At 37.8% G+C, this 18,712-nt stretch overlaps 1 protein-coding gene across 1 annotated transcript in view; it reads left to right on the top strand.

The window, feature by feature from the left end:
* SOAT1 (sterol O-acyltransferase 1) overlaps nt 1-18,064 on the top strand; it is an 80,095-nt gene extending 62,031 nt beyond the window's left edge. The window contains exons 7-16 of the mRNA XM_046682951.1: nt 529-811; nt 1,509-1,587; nt 2,098-2,179; nt 2,488-2,533; nt 3,202-3,331; nt 11,845-11,942; nt 13,073-13,171; nt 14,741-14,876; nt 15,745-15,890; nt 17,207-18,064. Coding sequence (XP_046538907.1) covers nt 529-811; nt 1,509-1,587; nt 2,098-2,179; nt 2,488-2,533; nt 3,202-3,331; nt 11,845-11,942; nt 13,073-13,171; nt 14,741-14,876; nt 15,745-15,890; nt 17,207-17,263 — 1,156 coding nt within the window. The 3' untranslated portion in view covers nt 17,264-18,064. The remainder of the gene's footprint in view (nt 1-528; nt 812-1,508; nt 1,588-2,097; nt 2,180-2,487; nt 2,534-3,201; nt 3,332-11,844; nt 11,943-13,072; nt 13,172-14,740; nt 14,877-15,744; nt 15,891-17,206) is intronic.
* The last annotated feature ends 648 nt before the right edge of the window (nt 18,065-18,712 follow it).

Consider the following 18,712-nt stretch of genomic DNA (forward strand, 5'->3'; position numbering starts at 1 on the left):
AAGTTCAAAGTCTTATTATTCTAGGTTATCTTAGGTATCTTTTCTTTATGAGGAAGATCAGCCCTGAACTAACATCTGCCAATCCTCGTCTTTTTGCTGAGGAAGACTAGCCCTGAGCTAACATCTGTGCCCATCTTCCTCTACTTTGTATGTGGGATGCCTGCCACAGCCTGGCTTGATGAGTGGTGCCATGTCCGCACCTGCGATCCAAACTGGTGAACCCCAGGCTGCCGAAGCAGAATGTGAGCGCTTAACCGCTGTGCCACCCGGCCGGCCCCTATCTTAGGTATCTTATGTTCAAAGGCCATATTATCTTAGCACTTTTAGAAAATTTATTGTTGAGATACGTTGTAAAGCCGAGACTTAGAAGTGGTTCTCTATCTAGGACAACTGTTACATCCATTACTTCAATGTATTAATGTTGTTGTATTTCCTAAGTTTGAGAGTTTTGGGTCTGAGTTGAATTCTGTGAATCAATGCCTATAAAAAAATTTACTTATGTGTTCTCTCTGTGCTTTTTCTTCCTAGGCTGGTGCTTGAGTTCAGTCTCATATCTTATGCTTTTGGCAAACTTTCTATTGTTATGTGGACGTGGTGGACCATGTTCTTGTGCACACTTTCAATTCCCTATTTCCTCTTTCAACGTTGGGCCAGAGGCTATAGCAAGAGTTCTCATCCAGTGATCCATTCTCTCTTCCATTGCTTACTTTTCATGGTCTTCCAGATGGGGATTCTGGGTTTGGGACCAACATATGTCGTATTAGCATATACACTGCCACCAGCTTCCCGGTGCATCGTTATATTTGAACAGGTAAGGTTTTGAGTGTTGCCCAATGCAGTGCTATTATTAACTAAAATAATAGTAATACTAATATTCTGTTATTTTTAGTTGCATTAGTTGGATAAATTTTCATATCTGGTTCTTTGTGCTATTATCTGTAAAATTAAAGTGTTAAACTAGATCATCTCATCTCTTAAAATTTGTTCTAGCTTCAGTGTTATTTGATTCTTGATAATTGAAATAAATTATATTGAAATGTTCTGGATTAATTCAAATTTTATTCTTGAACACTTTTTGTAGAAGTCATCTAAATTATAAAATATTTTTGTAATTAAAAACTCTGCTTTTGAAATGTCAGATTCATTTAAATAAAGGATTTATTTTGTTTATACACCCTTCAGAATTTTCTGACTGATAATTGGCTGTCTGTAATGCTTTATTTGACTAATGGAAAGGAACGTTCCCAACTTTCTTTGAACCAGCTTTTAATTTCTTAATTTGTAATATACCTGTAATAGATAATGCTATTACATGCAAAATGATTTGAGTAATGACTTGTCCCTTAGAGTTTGTTTTTCATTTGCTTTACTTTATAAAAGTGACCTTGAGTTGGCGTATGCAAAATTAAGAAGTTCTTTATGTGACTGTAATCTAGTGTTGTTCTGGGGTTGCTTATAGGAGATGACAATAATACAAAATTAATCTTTTTTTCCCTCTCCTTTTGTAGATTCGCTTGATAATGAAGGCCCATTCATTTGTCAGAGAGAATGTGCCTCGGGTACTAAATTCAGCTAAGAAGAAATCAAGTATGTAATTCCATTAGGTCAAAGGATTATTCTTAGGGTATTTCAGCCTTTGGTGTGTACTGGGATGGCATATTACATTCTGTAGATGTTCTGTTTGATTTTAAATATATAGGATCCATACTGGTTTGGAAGACTATCTCACTATTTACTGATTGTTGCTGTTTTGCCTTTGTACCTACAATTTACCCAAAACATTGATCATTAGACTCTTGTAACGTTGCATTATTTTTTAGAATCTATAGACTCATCACACCCATGTATGCTTAACCTTTTTGAGTTGCTGCTTCAAACTTTAGAGGTTATCTCTGAGTCACAGCAATAACTTACTTTAGAGGGATTGGTAATATTCAATTAATATAAGAATGAGAAGCCCTCATGTTGGGAAGAAACAGGAGGAGTTAAGAGAGGTGGTTTTATGCTTCCTTATTCTGTGCTTCCTTATTTTTGCCTTTTAGTTTTGCTGAGAGAAATTGAAGTGCCTCTGATATAAGCCTAGTTTTCCTTTTCCAGGAACTGTTCCAGTACCCACAGTCAACCAGTATTTGTACTTCTTATTTGCTCCTACCCTCATCTACCGCGACAACTATCCCAGGTACTGGCACCATGAAGTGGACATGTGGTGAGCACCAGAAGTGTGGTGTGAGTGAGGTGAGATAGGTAGGCAAGGGCCAGTTCATGGAGGGCTACAGAGAATATAGAATGAGTTTTAATTTTCTTGCTGGCATGGGAAGCCCCAAATGGTGATTCTAGCAATCCAATTTGATTACACTAGTTCTTGACAGAATTATATAAGGATTTCATCTGTCAAAAATGATGTTCTGTCTGGGAAAAGATTGTGAGGATCTTTATTAAAGTTAAATTATTTACTTTATTTACAAAGCTTATTTTGTTTCTTTTTAGGACTCCCACTGTAAGATGGAGTTATGTTGCTATGCAGTTTGCACAGGTAAATTTTTTCTTATCTGCCTTAGGTTTGTAGAGTGGTGGGAAATAATAATATAATCTGTTTAAAGTGATGGTAAATTCATGTCTACTGGGATCTCTAGAACTCTTTCTGAAGTCTTTTAAACTATTTCCAGTGCAGTAAATGGTGTTTGCTTTGTCAACATCTAAAGTGATTTTCCTCAATGAAAGTATTTATTTGAATTAAAGTAATTCCATTTGGTTGCTTAAGCGTCTACATTAATTTCCCCCTCCCCTCCTGGTTTTTTAGTTTTGGATATTGTATTGTGTGGGTGTGGTCTGACACCCCCCCCCCCCACTCCTTCCCCAACCCCTATCAGAATCATAAATTCTTATCTCAATCAAATACCCATTTATGAAGTAAATTCTTTTCTTATAGGTTTCATGCAGCCAGAAAAGCAGGTTCTAAGAGTCTGATCTTCTGAAAATGCCCTTTGATCAAGTGTTGGAAAAAGATGTGGTAGAAATTAGGCTTGAGTAATATCTCTGAAGGACCACAGTTTGGCAGTCTTACAGACTAGTGTTAAATGGAATCTATATATAAACAATAGTTTAAGGGTCATATGTATTTTATTTTGAAGGAAAAAAATCACCTTCTGTCTTTCCTTATCAAGCCATCATTATTGTAATTATATCTTTGTTATGTTCCAGGTTTTGGGTTGCCTTTTTTATGTGTACTACATCTTTGAAAGGCTCTGCGTCCCCTTGTTTCGGAATATCAAACAGGAGCCCTTCAGCGCCCGTGTTCTGGTCCTATGTGTATTTAATTCCATCTTGCCAGGTAACGTGAATACTGGTTAATTTGGCCATTCATAAAGTTGCAAGGAAAATGGAAAGCAATTGCATATGAGCCCCTTTCATTTTCCTGCTTGTCACTATAAACTCACCTACATGTCTATACCCATCTTGACCTCTTTCCATCAATGTAATAAATGAGGTAAACTGTGGTCTCAGATCAGTCTTTTCATTTGTCCTCTGTCACTCAAGTTTTGCTTCCTCTGACTGTAGATAGTTCATGTTTATGCTTTATCTTCCTGTTTACTATTCATTTCACTGCAATCTTGCTCCTAATCCAGCCAGGCCACTGAAATGGCTCCCCCCCCAACCCCCCAAGATTGGCACCTGAGCTAACAACTGTTGCCAATCTTTTTTTCTCCTTTTTTTCCTGCTTTTTCTCCCCAAATCCCCCCAGTGCATAGTTGTATATTTTTTTAGTTGTGGGTCCTTCTAGTTATGGCATGTGGGATGCCACTTCAATATGGCCTGACGAGTGGTGCCATGTCCGCGCCCAGGATCTGAAAACCGTGGGCTGCCAAAGTGGAGCACATGAGCTTAACCACTTGGCCATTGGGCCAGCCCCTGAAATGGCCTTTTTTTAATCACTAGAATCTCCTGATTCTAAATCCAGTAGATGGTTTAGCCCTCATTTTGTTTGATCTCCATGAAGCATTGGATGTTGCTGACCACATTTGACATCTCTCTTGCTGCTCTTTCTTATTCTCTGGTTTTTCCAGCCATACCTCAATATCCTAACTTCATTCATTCCACTTACGGGTTTTTTTTTTGGCCTAAACAGTAAGGAAACTTTATTTCTCTTATAAATAGAAGTCCAGAACTAGGGTGAGTAATTTATGCTCAGTGATGGCATCAAAGACCCAGGTTTTCTCCATCTTTCTGTTCATTCATCCTTGTTCACCTCATGGTGGCAAAATGGCTGCAGTAGCTCCAGACACATGTTCAAACAACGTCTACAGGCCTGAAGAGAGTGGGCTCCTTCCTCCTGCTGCTCCATTTAAAAAAAATTTCATTTATTAATTTTTTTATTGAGTTCATAATAGTTTACAACATTGTGAAACTTCATTTGTATGTTATTGCTTGTCTGTCACCATATAGGTGTTCCCTTTCACCCCCTGTGCCCTCACCCCACCCCCTTCCCCTCGTAACTACTTAACTGTTCTCTTTGTCCATGTGTTTTTTTTTATCTTCCACATATGACTGAAATCATCTGGTGTTTGTCTTTCTCCATCTGGCTTATTTTGCTTAACATAATACCCTCCAGGTCCATCTATGTTGTTGCAAATAGGAAGATTTTGTCTTTTATTATGGTTGAGTAGTATTCCATTGTATATATAGACCACATCTTCTTTATCCAGTCATCAGTCGACGGGCACTTGGGTTGCTTGCATGTCTTGGCTATTGTAAATAATGCCGGAGTGAACATAGGGGTGCATAAGCCACTTTAAATTGTTGATTTCAAGTTCTTTGGATAGATACCCAGTAATGGGATACGTTGGTCATATAGTGTTTCTATTTTGAGTTTTTTGAGAAATCTCCACACTGTTTTCCAAAGTGGCTGTACCAGTTTGCATTCCCACCAGCAGTGAATGAGGCTTCCCTCTTCTCCACATCCTCTCCAAAATTTGCTATTTTTTGTTTTAATGATTATAGCCATTTCAACGGGTGTAAGGTAGTATCTTAATGTAGTTTTGATTTGCGTTTCCCTGATGATTAGTGAAGTCGGGCAACTTTTCATGTGCCTATTGGCCATCTGTATATCTTCTTTGGAGAAAGGTCTCTTCATATTCTCTGCCAATTTTTGATTAGGTGGTTTGTTTTTTTGTTGTTCAGTTGTGTGAGTTCTTTATATATAATGAAATATATATATGATTTTTATATATACCTTTATATATACCTTGTCAGATATATGATTTGCAAATATTTTCTCACAGTTTGTGGGTTGTCTTTTTGTTTTGATTCTGGTTTTCTTTGCCTAACAAAAGCTCCTTAGTCTGAAGATTTCCCACTTGTTTATTTTTTCTTTTATTTCCCTTATCCCAGAAGACAGGGTATCCAATAAGACCCTTTTAAGATCGATGTCAGAGTGTAGTACCTATATTTTCTTCCGGAAGTTTTATGGTTTCAGATCTTACTGTCAAGACTTCGATCCATTTTGAGTTAACTTTTGTCTGTGGCATAAAGTAGTGGTCTACTTTCATTCTTTTGTGTGTGGCTGCCTGATTTTCCCAACACCATTTACTGAAGAGACTGTCTTTTCTCCATTGTATGTTCTTAGCCTCTTTGCTGAAGATTAGTTGTCCATAGATGTGTGGTTTTATTTCTGGGCTTTCAGTTCTTTTCCATTGATCTGTGTTGCCTGGTTTTGTACTAGTACCATGCTGTTTTGATTATTATGGCTTTGTAGTACATTTTGAAGTCAGGGATTGTGATGCCTTCAGCATTATTCTTTTTTTCTCAGGATTGCTTTAGCTATTTGGAGTCTTTGGTTGCCCCATATGAATTTTAGGATTCTTTGTTCTATTTCTGTGAAGAAAGTCATTGGGATTCTGATTGGGATTGCACTGAATCTGTAGATTGCTTTGGGTAGCATGGACATTTTAACTATGTTTATTCTTCCAATCCATGTGCATGGAATATCTTTCCATTTCTCTATGTCATCATTGATTTCTTTTAATAATGTTTTATACTTTTCATTGTATAGGTCTTTCACCTCCTTGGTTAAATTTATTCCTAGATGGGGCCAGCCTGGTGGTGCAGTGGTTAAGTTCGCATGTTCCGCTTCTTGGCGGCCCGGGGTTTGCCGGTTTGCATCCTGGGTGCAGACATGGCATCGCTTGGCATGCCATGCTGTGGTAGGCGTTCCACATATAAAGTAGAGGAAGATGGGCACAGATGTTAGCTCAGGGCCAGGCTTCTTCGGCAAAAAAGAGGAGGACTGGCAGTAGTTAGCTCAGGGCTAATCTTCCTCAAAAAAAAGATAAATAAAATAAATTTATTCCTAGATGTTTTGTTCTTTTTGTTGTAATTGTAGATGGTATTATATTGTTGAGTTCTCTTTCTGTTAGTTCGTTATTAAAGTATCAAAATGTAACTGATTTTTATAAGTTGAGTTTGTACCCTGCAACTTTACTGTAGTTGTTCATTATTTCTAATAGTTTTCCAGTGGATTCTTTTGGGTTTTCTATATATAAGATCATGTCGTCTGCAAACAGTGAGAGTTTCACTTCTTCATTTCCTATTTGGATTCTTTTTATTCCTTTCTCTAGCTTAATTGCACTGGCCAAAACCTCCAGTACTATTTTGAATAAGAGTGGCGAGAGTGGGCGCTCTTGTCTTATTCCTGTTCTCAGAGGGATGGCTTTCAGTTTTTCCCTATTGAGTATGATGTTGGCTGTGGGTTTGTCATATATGACCTTTATTATGTTGAGGTAATTTCCTTTTATCCCCATTTTGTTAAGAGTTTTTTTTTCATAAATGGCTGTTGGATCTTGTCAAATGCTTTCTCTGTGTCTATTGAGATGGTGGTTTTTAGTCCTCATTCTGTTAATATGGTGTATTACATGGATTGATTTGTAAATGTTAAACCATCTCTGTGTCCCTGGTGTAAATCCCACTTGATCGTGGTATATGGTCTTTTTCATATATTGCTGTATTCGGGTTGCCAATATTTTGTTGAGGATTTTTGCATCTATGTCTATCAGCGATATTGGCCTGTAGTTCTCCTTTTTGTGTTGTCCTTGTCAGGCTTTGGTATCAGGGTGATGTTGGCTTTTTAGAATGTGTTAGGAAGTGTTCTGTCTTCCCTGATTTTTTTGAAATAGTTTGAGAAGGATAGGTATTAAATCTTCTTTGAATGTTTGGTAGAATTCACCAGGTAAGCCGTCTGGTTCTGGACTTTTGTTTTTTGGGATGTTTTTGATTACTGTTTCAATCTTTTTACTTGTGATTGTTCTATTCAGATTATCTATTTCTTCTTGATTCAGCTTGGGAGGTTGTAAGAGTCTAAGAATTTATCTATTTTATCTAGATTGTCCAGTTTGTTGGCATATAGTTTTTCATAGTATTCTCTTATAATAATTTGTATTTCTGTGGTATCTGTTGTAATTTGTCCTCGTTTATTTCTAATTTTATCCAAGCTTTCTCCCTTTTTTTCTTTGCAAGTCTGGCTAGGAGTTTCTCAGTTTTGTTTATCTTGTCAAAGAATGAACTCGTGGTTTCTTTGATAATTTCTACTCTCCTTTTTGTTTCCGTTGCATTTATTTCTTCCTTGATTTTTATTATTTCCCTCTTTCTGCTGACTTTGGGCTTTGTTTGTTCTTTTTGTAATTCTGTTAGGTATAGTTTAAGATTGCTTATTTGAGATTTTTCTTGTTTGTTAAGATGGGCCTATATTGCTCTGAATTTCCCTCTTAGGACTGCTTTTTCTGCATCCCATATGAGTTGATATGGATGTTTTCATTTTCATTTGTGTCCAGGTATTTTTTGATTTCTCCTTTAATTTCTTCAGTGGTCCATTGGTTGTTCAGTAGCATGTTGTTTAGTCTCCACATCTTTCCTTTTCTCAGCTTTTTTCTTGTAGTTAATTTCTAGTTTCATAGCATTGTGTTTCAAAAGATGCTTGTTATTATTTCAATCTTCTTAAATTGATTGAGGCTTGCCTTGTTTCCCAACATATGGTCAGTCATTGAAAATGTTTCGTGTGTGCTTGAGAACAATGTGTATTCTGCTGTTTTTGGATGGAGTGTTCTATATATATCTATTAAGTCCATCTGGTGTAGCTTTTCATTTAATTCCACTGTTTCCTTGTTGACTTTTTGTCTGGATGATGAGTGTTGAGGTCCCCTACTATTATTGTTTGTTGTTAATATCTCCTTTTAGGTTTGTTAATAGTTGGTGTATGTACTTTGGTGCTCCTCTGTTGAGTGCGTAGATATTTATAAGTGTTATGTCTTGTTGGTAGAGTGTCCCTTTGATCATTATATACTGCCCATCTTTGTCTGTCTTTACCTGTCTTATCTTGAAGTCTACTCTGTCTAAGTATTGCAACACCTGCTTTCTTTTGTTTGCCATTAGCTTATCTCCCGTCCCTTGACTCTGAGCCTGTGTTTGTTGTTGGAGCTGAGATGTATTTCCTGGAGGCAGCATATTGTTGGGTCTTGTTCTTTAATCCATCTTGCCACTCTGTGTCTTTTTATTGGAGGGTTCAGTATGTTTACATTTAGAGTGATTATTGATATATGAAGACTTAATGCTGCCATTTTATCACTCGTTTTCCAGTTGTCCTGTATTTTCTTTGTTTCTTGTCCCATGTATTTCAGACTACCAACTTGGTTAAGTAGTTTGCTTATGCTAGATTTCTTAGTTTTCTCCTTGTTTAGTATTTGTGATTCTGATCTACTTTTTGTTTAGTGGTTACCATGAAGTTTGTATGCAAAATCTTGTAGATGAAATAGTCTGTTTTCTCATGACCTCTAATTTCCTTAGATTAAGCTGATTCAGTCCCTTTCCTTTTTCTCGTCCTAAGTTATTTTTGTCACATCTTATTCCATTTTGTGTTGTGAGTTGGTGGTTAAAATGACAAGATTGTTTGTTTTTGGTGTTTTCCTTCGCTTTATCTCTAATGTTCTACATGAATATGTGCTAACCTGTTATTCTGGGTAGGTCCAATTTTCTGATTTTGTCTACCTACTTACCTCCTTATTCAGGGTTTTGTAACCGCTTTCTTCTTTTTTTTTAGGTATTTGGGCCTTCTTGAGGATTTCTTGCAGGGGTGATCTTGTGGCCGTGAACTCCGTTAGCTTTTGTTTATCTGGAAACATTTTTATTTCACCATCATAACTGAAGGATATTTTCCCTGGATAGAGTATTCTTGGCTGAAAGTTTCTGTCTTTCAAAGATTTGGGTATAGCTTTCCACTCTCTCCTAGCCTATAAGGTTTCTGCAGAGAAATCCGCTGAAAGCCTTATAGGGGCTCCTTTGTAAGTTATTTTCTTCTGCCTTGCTGCCCTTATTATTTTTCCTTTGTCATTTATTTTTGACAGTTTCACTAGTATATGTCTTGCAGTAGGTCTTTTTGCATTGACAAAGTTAGGAGATCTGGTGGTCTATTTCACATAGATTTCCATCCCCTTCCCCAGGTTTAAGAAGTTCTCTGCTATTATTTCTTTGAATAAGCTTTCTGTTCCATCCTCCTTCTCTTCTCCTTCCCAAATACCTACTGTAATCCTTATGATGCATTTCCTTATTGAGTCAGATAATTCTCCGAGACTTTCTTCATTTCTTTTTAGTCTTAGTTCTTTCAACTCCTCCACCTGAAACATTTCTATATTTCTGTCCTTGATCATGCTGATTCATTCCTCGATGATATAACATCTACTGTTCAGGGAATCTGTATTCTGCTTTATCCTGTCTATTGTGTTTTTCATCTTCAGTGTTTCTCTTTGACTCTTCTTTATAGTTTCAGTCTCTTTTGTGAAGTAGCTTCTGAACTTGTTGAATTGTCTATCTGCATTCTCTTTTAAGTCGTTGAGGTTTTAAGTGATAGCTATTTTGAATCCTGTGTCATTTAGGTTATAGATTTCTGTGTCTTCAGGATTGATTTCTTGGTAGTTGGCATTTTCCTTCTGGTCTGGAGATTTAATATATTTTTTCATGCTGCTAGATGGCGTAGATTTGTGCCTCCACATTGTGTTAGTATTTGATTGCCACTTCCACCTTTCACCATAGGTGGGCACCAAGAGCTGCAGTTTTTGAGCCTGCTGGAAACCAAGGGGACAGCTCCAAGGTGCTGGGCTATGCCACTGGGGCCACAGTGGTGGGGGAGGGGCTCTTTCTTCTCCTGTGTGATCTCCGGGGCTTCTTGCTGTGCCCTCACTATCTGATCTCCTGGTGTGTTGGCTTGATGCTGACACCCCCATAATAGCTAGTCCCCTCTGTGAGGGGCTTTTCCCTGGGCTGTGAGGGACTTCAGGGATCTATGGTGTTCCCTCAGAGGGCCACTGCTCCCTACTCACCTTCCTCCCTGAGTCTGTGCATAGTCCCCGAGTCACTGTCCTTCCATCAGGAAGAGAAGCATTCTCTTATCTCAGTCAACTTCCTGGGGTAGGGGTGGGGCTCCAGCACCCCTACCTTCTACTGTGTGGCTGCATGGGTCTCTCAGATGTCTTTTGTGTTGTGTGGATGTCCTCTGTTGGGGTATGAATGTCCTTTTTGTTGTATCTTTGCAGGGAGAGTTTACTGGGAGAGCTCACTCTGCCGTTATGCTCCATTCCACTTATTTTTTCTAGAGATATATGAGTACCTGTTCTATGCCAGGTACTGAGGATGTTGCAGGGAACAAGACAAGACGTATCTACTCTTTACTCTGTGGAAGCTTGCAGTTTCACTATGTTTATAGTTTCCCTTTTGTACTCTTTCTCTTTGCTCTACCCATTAAAAGTTGATATTGTTTTCTGTTATCACCTTCTCTCTTCTTTAACCTCTCTCCCAGGCTTCTGCTAGTAACTCTTCCTGATATCCCCCAAGATTTACTCCAATAAACTGTTTTTTCTGTCCCTCTAAAGGATATGTGGTTTCCTCATTTGGCTACAAATTCCTGGAGATGAGTGATTGTGTCTTATACTCAGTCAGCCAGTGTTAGTCTCTCCTATATTGTCTAATACATAATAGATGCTCTGTAAATATTTTTTGAATAAACAAGTGAATGAAAGGCTTGGGGATGTAAATGGCTATTTTACAGTATAGTGTAATATATACTGCATAGGTAGGATAAACAAAGTGCTGATGAATTTTGTTTCATATTGGAGATGACATTTAACGTTGAATATTGAAAAATAGATAGGTGTTTGCCTGGCAAAGAAGTGGTGGAAAGGTGCTTCCAGGTAGTGCGATGGATACAAAAGCATGGAGTATTTACAACATCAGAAGTCCAGTCATGGATGAGGTTTATGACACTGGGAATAGAGTCAGAGATAAGTTAACCTTTTCACTATTGACAATTTGGGCTGGATAATTCTTTGTTTTGAGGGGCTGTCTTGTGCGTCGTAGGATATTTAGCAACATCCTGGCCTCTCAGAACTAGATACCAGTAGCCCAACCCCTACCCTTTAAGTTGTGACAAACAAAAATGTCTCCAGAATTGCCAAATGTCCCCTGGGGGGCAAAACCTTCCCCAGTTTTAAACAACTGGTTTAGAGGAATGTGTAAGGGCCACATTTTAAAAGGCCATGGGTACCAAGTTGAGCCATACTTATAGGCATTTTTATTATAAACAGACTGGGTCCTTTGTCATCTGTAAAACCCATTTGGAAGGAAGTTAATGCTTTACCAAATTAAAATAAATAACTTTCAAAAGGATATTGTATCATCTCTGGGTAAGCTGGAATAATAACTTTTATTTTACAAAGTAATTCCAGCTAAGGAAATAATGACTAGAATTAACTTCTTGGTATGTGAGCTATTTGGAAAGACTCTTAATATTGTTAATCTTATCTTTAGGTGTGCTGATACTGTTGCTTATTTTTTTTGCCTTTTTGCACTGCTGGCTTAATGCCTTTGCTGAGATGTTACGCTTTGGCGACAGGATGTTTTATAAGGTAATGTATACTTGGACTCATGTTTCTTTTCATAGTTATGTCCTCATTGTTAAGTATTTGAACCACGTTAGTTACTAGCTGTTTAACATAAACATTGTGAAATAATTTTTTTTCTGCAAGTTTTATCAACATCAAGTCCAAAATTCTGACATTGATATAATTAACATAGCTTTATCTTTTCTTCTACCCTTAATATTTGCTCTCTTAATACAGAATATGGTTTCTCTTGTATCCTGTATTGGGGACTACAGTAGGAAAGTATGTGTCCAGAGGACATTATGAGATTTTGCTGATGGTTCATTCATTTGAAATTGGCTGTCTGGTGCTGTGATCTGAGTTCTCCTCTCAGCAAATTACTCCATTTAAGATTGTTGAACAGTTTGTGAAGGAAATAAATTTTCCCTCCTTTATTTCGAAAGGCATTAATTCTGCTTACAATAGTATTATTACACTTCCAAAGTTGGAATTAAGTTCTAGACTAGAGCTAGAATGGATCATAGTATTCTATAATTCCACCTAAAGTCCTCTATCGATTTGTTTGTTGTCTTGGTAACACTCCAAGCCTTTCACTCATTTCTTAAAGAAGTAGTTAATGTGGGTTGCAGGTTTTACATGTCTGATTCCATTGGTCTGATCTCAAAGTAGGGAGCAAGAGAGATATGAAGGAGTGTCAGGACTTGCAGGTAGCCACCATCCTACTCCTTGCACAACTTAAATGTTGCCATTTATAATACCAGCTGACAGCTCTTTAGGGTTAGCATGCTATCTAAGTCTGTGTGACCTTACAATTCTCTCATTGTGTTTTAGAAAGATAAGGCAGATTTACCAATTGCTATTTAGATGAATATTGAATTTAATGATTCTGTATGTTCTATATCTTCTATCATGACTTGTTGGATAATGAGACAAAATGCACCTAGGGATGTAATCATATGTAGAACTAGAATTAATGTCGTTGAACACAATAACCAAAATAGTTTTAAGATTTTTCTGACATCTCTGTATGGACTAACAATTTATCATAACGCTCTAGGTATTATGTTATATGTGTATGTTCTTTGGGAATATTTGGGGGGTTGCTTTGACTTTTGTGTGTATGTGTGGTTTTATACTTTTACCTTTTTCCTCAGGATTGGTGGAACTCTACATCTTACTCCAACTATTACAGGACCTGGAATGTGGTAGTCCATGACTGGCTATATTACTATGCTTACAAGGACTTTCTCTGGGTAAGCAGTGGGATTTAGTTGATGTTGTTCAAGAAATGGAGATTCTTTTCTAGAAAGTATTAGCGTTGTGCAGCTGGAAGAAGTTATACTTGGTTGTCTTCAATTCTCTTGTGAGACATTTATGTCTAAGAAACCTTCTGCTTTGAATAGTACTCCTTAGAGACCAGTATGTACAGTTACTAGGTCTAATGCCATCCTTTTGCTCTGGATTTTATTTTGCATGATTACAAAGTAAGAATGCCTGGAGGTTTTTGGAAGAGTTGAAATGATCCACCAATAATGGGTGATTTCTTATGAATCTCATTGCTAACAAATAATCACCCTTTAGTTTTTTTCATTTGTTTTTTGTTTTTGTTTCTTTGTTAAAAGTGGAGAAACACTTGTGTTTGGATTTCTGTCTCTCCAATTCGTGATATCTGTCTGTGAGACATTCTTTAGAGCAGAATGTATTTAGACTGATGAAATGTAATCTTGAATTACGTGGTTGATAAATGCTGGTCTTTCTGGATTGCACGTTTTCATTGTTAAGTAAGGGCAGTATTTGGCTAACTGATAGCATGTTGTGGTGCAGATAGCACTGTATTGAGGGTTCTTCATTTATAAGTGTAGTTTCACTTATGGATGAGGCAAAGCCCTTCTTTCTAAAACTTAGTTTTGTGACCTGTAAAAATGAAGATGTCTGTCCTATCTACCATACCATCTTATTCCAAAGGTTGAGATTTGATGTGTGTGTTTATATATGAAAACAATAGGGTTTGTTTTGGTTTTTTTGTGAGGGAGATTATCCCTGAGCTAACGTCTGCTGCCAATCCTCCTCTTTTTGTTGAGGAAGACTGGCCCTGAGCTAACATCTATGCCCATCTTCCTCTACTTTATATGTGGGACGCCTGCCACAGCATGGCTTGCTAAGCGGTGCCACGTCCGCACCTGCTGTCCGAACCGGCAAACCCTGGGCTGCCGAAGTGGAACGTGCAAACTTTACTGCTGTGCCACCAGGCCAGCCCCTGAAAACAATGTTTTTTCAGTCATAGTGACTTAACAAATGTTACTATTAATGTTTTTGAAAATATTCCCAGATCTTTCAACTAATGTTTTTGAAAATGCCTCATTTTAGTAAAATACAGATTTTTTTTTTTTTGAGGAAGATTAGCCCTGAGCTAACTACTACCAGTCTTCCTCTTTTTTGCTGAGGAAGCCTGGCCCTGAGCTAACCTCCATGCCCATCTTCCTCTACTTTTTATATGTGGGACGCCTACCACAGCGTCGTGTGCCAAGGGGTGCATTTCTGCACCTGGGATCCAAACCGGCGAACCCTGGGCACCTGAGAAGCAGAACGTGCGAACTTAACCACTGCACCACCGGGCCGGCCCCAGAGACAGATTTTTAAGCATAGTTGTTTTTTGTAATTATTTTTATACATTTGGTTTAATCCAAGGGAATAGACTTGGAAAATCAAATATAAATAATTAAATAGGTGTCTTTAGTGTGTGATAATTATAAGTCGTATATAGTTCATGCTTAATTACTTAGTTTTTAAAAATTACTTTTCAATATTTTCCTTTACGCTAGGTTTTCACGAAGAAGTTCAGAGCGGCTGCCATGTTAGCTGTCTTTGCTGTGTCTGCTGTAGTGCACGAATATGCCTTGGCTCTTTGCTTGAACTTTTTCTATCCAGTGCTCTTCGTGCTCTTCATGTTCTTTGGAAGTAAGTATTTCTTGGCACGCCATGAGTACTGAGTATTATGCTAAAAGAGAAAGTTAGAGAATAAAGTATAAAATCAACATAGAAAACTAGATAGTAAATAGTAATGCCATTTCATGGCAGTATTTGTTTATCAGATTTTGAGTAATTATACACAACTCTGTTTCAAGATGGTTACACCTTGAAGGAAGGAAATGAACTAAATAACCTCTTGACAACTTTGTAACTGTTCACAACATATTCATTTGGTAGGTCATGAAAACTATAAACAACTTCTTTATTCTTAAACTCTCAGTGTTCACTCCCTGAAGAAACTGACCATTTTTTAAAGTGGATGGAGAGGGACAAGTTAGAATATGAATGATTCCATGGAATATATTTTCGCCTGTCCAGAATACTCTCTGATTTCCAATTAATCGCTGATTAACACATTTAAACACTGAAGCCTCATTTTTCTTTCTTTTTTTTTTTTTTTTTTTGAGAAAGATTAGCCCTGAGCTAACTACTGCCAGTCCTCCTCTTTTTGACTGAGGAAGAGTGGCCCTGAGCTAACACCTGGCCCATCTTCCTCTACTTTCTATGTGGGACGCCTACTACAGCATGGCCAAGCGGTGCCATGTCTGCACCGGGGATCCGAATGGCAAACCCCAGGCTGCTGAGAAGCGGAAGGTGTGCACGTAACCGCTGTGCCACCGGCCGGCCCCAGAAGCCTCATTTTTATTTATACGACCAGTGGCCAGAATAGAACATGTATAGACACAGTTGATACTCATTGTGATAGTTAAATGATTACAGCAGGTATCAGAGGCCCTTCATCTCCTGATAGACTATTTCGATAACTGTGTATTTTCTTTTATCTTCCTAACTTTAGTGGCTTTCAACTTCGTTGTCAATGATAGTCGGAAAAGGCCAATTTGGAATGTTATGATGTGGACTTCCCTTTTTGCGGGCAATGGAGTTATCCTGTGCTTTTATTCTCAAGAGTGGTATGCACGTCAGCACTGTCCTCTGAAAAATGTGAGTCATTAGCCAGCCTGGCGTGGAAAATAACCTATTTGTCCCTGATTGTGGGGGTTGGCGGGCAAAAGGGGAGGGAGAGTAGTGGAGATTATGATGAATTAGGGTTAAGGGGAGGGAAATAACGGAGTAAAAGCATTAACTTAGTATCTGATCTTACGCACTGTCCTTGAAATTTTTCTTTTCTTTGGTTTTCTTCACATTGTACTCTTCTAGTTCTTTTTTTCCTCCTCTTTTACTGCTTTTTCTTTAGCTCCTTCTAATTTTCTTCCTGTGTCTTGAAAATGTAGGTGTTCTCCAGGGTTTTCCCAATGACATGTGTATAGCCCCACCTAAACATATGTATTTTTTACCTATTTCTCCCCAAAGTAATAAACTCTTTGTAAAAATACCCACCTATGCTCATATGCCTAGGATCCCATTTCCCTTGATTCTTTGTTATTTTTCATTTCTTTTTTGTAATTATGTAAGAATCTCATTCTTACAGCTTTAGCTTTTAGCTGCATATGGGTAACTCCCAAATATTGAGGAGCTGCCTTCCTGAAATACCTGCCTGGGTATTTCTCACGGGCATCTATAACTGAAGATGCCCACACTCAAATTAATCAGTTTCTCTCCCAAAGCTTCTCCTACTGTCTCCTGTGTTTTTGTTACCCTGCCCTCCCTCCTGCTCCCACCTCACTTCCTGTTGATCCCCTTTGTGCGTCTGAACAAACTGCTCTGCTTTCTGGCCTCTATGCCTGGCCACGCTGCTCTTTACGCTCAGATTCCACCTTTCAGATTTTATTTGATCAGAATCCAGTTTGGATGCAGCGTCTCCCCTGAAATCTTTTCAGAGTCTCACTCTGTCTCTTTCCACTTTCCTTTCCTGCTGCTTTAGTAGTTCTTCATCTGTTCCCATTTAGGTAATTCAGTGATTTTAAACCTTGAATTATAGTAATTTGTGTATATATTTTATCATCCTTAACCTACCACCATTTAGATTTCAGGCTACTAAAAGTAGGGCTGTGCTAAAATAAAATGCAAGATCCAGAAAGAGGTAGTCACTATTTGGAATTTGGTCAGAAGTCCATTCAATTTTGTAGAGTTTACTGGCCTTTAAAAGCTTCATGTAAAGCTGCTAATTGAATAAATCTGTGCTGTAGATAAAAATAATGAACATCTTTTGAATTAGTGAGCTGTTTATAGCTTAAAGGTTACTGACATGCTGGGAGGCATTTTGGAGATGTACAATATATAACATTAACACCCCCGATCTGTCCCCACACCTCATACACACAAGTAAATATTCTTTCATTCTTTTCTTCCCCTTGAAGCCCACATTTCTGGATTATATCCAGCCACGTTCCTGGACTTGTCGTTACATGTTTTAGAAGTTTGGACTTTGTTTCCTTCCTTGACACTGAAGATTGGATATTCTGCCTGATGTGGGGCCAACATCTGTTTCCAGCTGTTACTGAAGTTATCTGATTATTTGGACAACTCCAGGCTTACAGATGGCTCACTCCGTTCCTAGCTCACCTGAAGCCGAGCTGTTGGAAATTTACTGGAATCTTTTACACTTAAGCAGGACTTTGTTTTTTTTCCTATGTGGGAGAAGGGAGACTTGAGGCTGCCGTAATTACAGATTTTTGCTGGGTCATATCAGCTCAAGCCTCAGAAGTTATATCTTTTTTGTTTTGGACTCTATCTAATTAGACGCTAAACTTATGTTTTCTTGGCTACTAAATTAGCCAAAACACTTACGAAGAAATCATTTAAATACCTCTGGCTTAGAAATTTTTTCATGCACACAATTGGAATGTATGCTAATTGACCATGCAACTGGGAAAGAAAAGAAAATAATGTGGAACGGTTTGCTATTTCTAGAAGAAAGGAAATACTGTTTTCCAAAGATAATCTTGTTATACATCCTAATTTGTATTTTTTTGAAAAAAGTTCAGTTCTACTCAGTTTTTACCTTGTTTTTGCTATACAGTGTAGGTCATGATTTCTGTGAGGCAAAATTATACTTTTCACCTTGAATTCTTTAATTTGCATCCATAATATATATTGAGAGGAACAGAAGTAGGAAGGGAAAAAAGAAAGTGGCACAGGACAAAGAAAAATATTTCCTCTTATAACTTCCAAAGTAATTTTTTTTTTTAAAGATTTTATTTTTCCTTTTTCTCCCAAAGCCCCCCCAGTGCATAGTTGTGTACTTTTAGTTGTGGGTCCTTCCAGTTGTGGCATGTGGCATGCCACCTTAGCATAGCTTGATGAGCGCTGCCATGTGCACACCCAGGACTCGAACTGGCGAAACCCTGGGCCACCAAAGCAGAGCACGCAAACTCAACCACTCAACCACAGGGCCGGCCCCCAAAGTAATTTTTTAACGTGACTTGCGGAATCAATCATGTATTTAAATTACTTTATCATGGAACTTATATGGAAAATAACTCTTTTTTGTTTAAACTTTAAGGTAATAACTTCTTTGAAGTTATTTAGAAGTATCCTTTGGTACAGTTATTTTATTGTCTAATTAATACTGACTTGAATTATTTTGCAGACTAGTAAGTCTGTAACATAAGTATTAATCACCTCTGTTAAAGTGATTATTAAAAGATCCAGATGCTGGTTTCTGCATTTGCTCAATTATACTTTTCATGGTGATATACTTTAGGTGAAACTAATTAACATGTGATCATTTTCAAGAAAATGTACTCTATTAGGTGATGTTCCTGTGTTATTAGATGCCCATTGTTAATACAGTGTGGTGTGTAGGAATTATTTTATTTGTATGTATGCGGTGTGATGCTGGTCATAAAACTCGAGCATTGGAA

Source organism: Equus quagga, chromosome 13, assembly GCF_021613505.1.
Source record: "Equus quagga isolate Etosha38 chromosome 13, UCLA_HA_Equagga_1.0, whole genome shotgun sequence".
Classification (NCBI taxonomy): domain Eukaryota; kingdom Metazoa; phylum Chordata; class Mammalia; order Perissodactyla; family Equidae; genus Equus; species Equus quagga.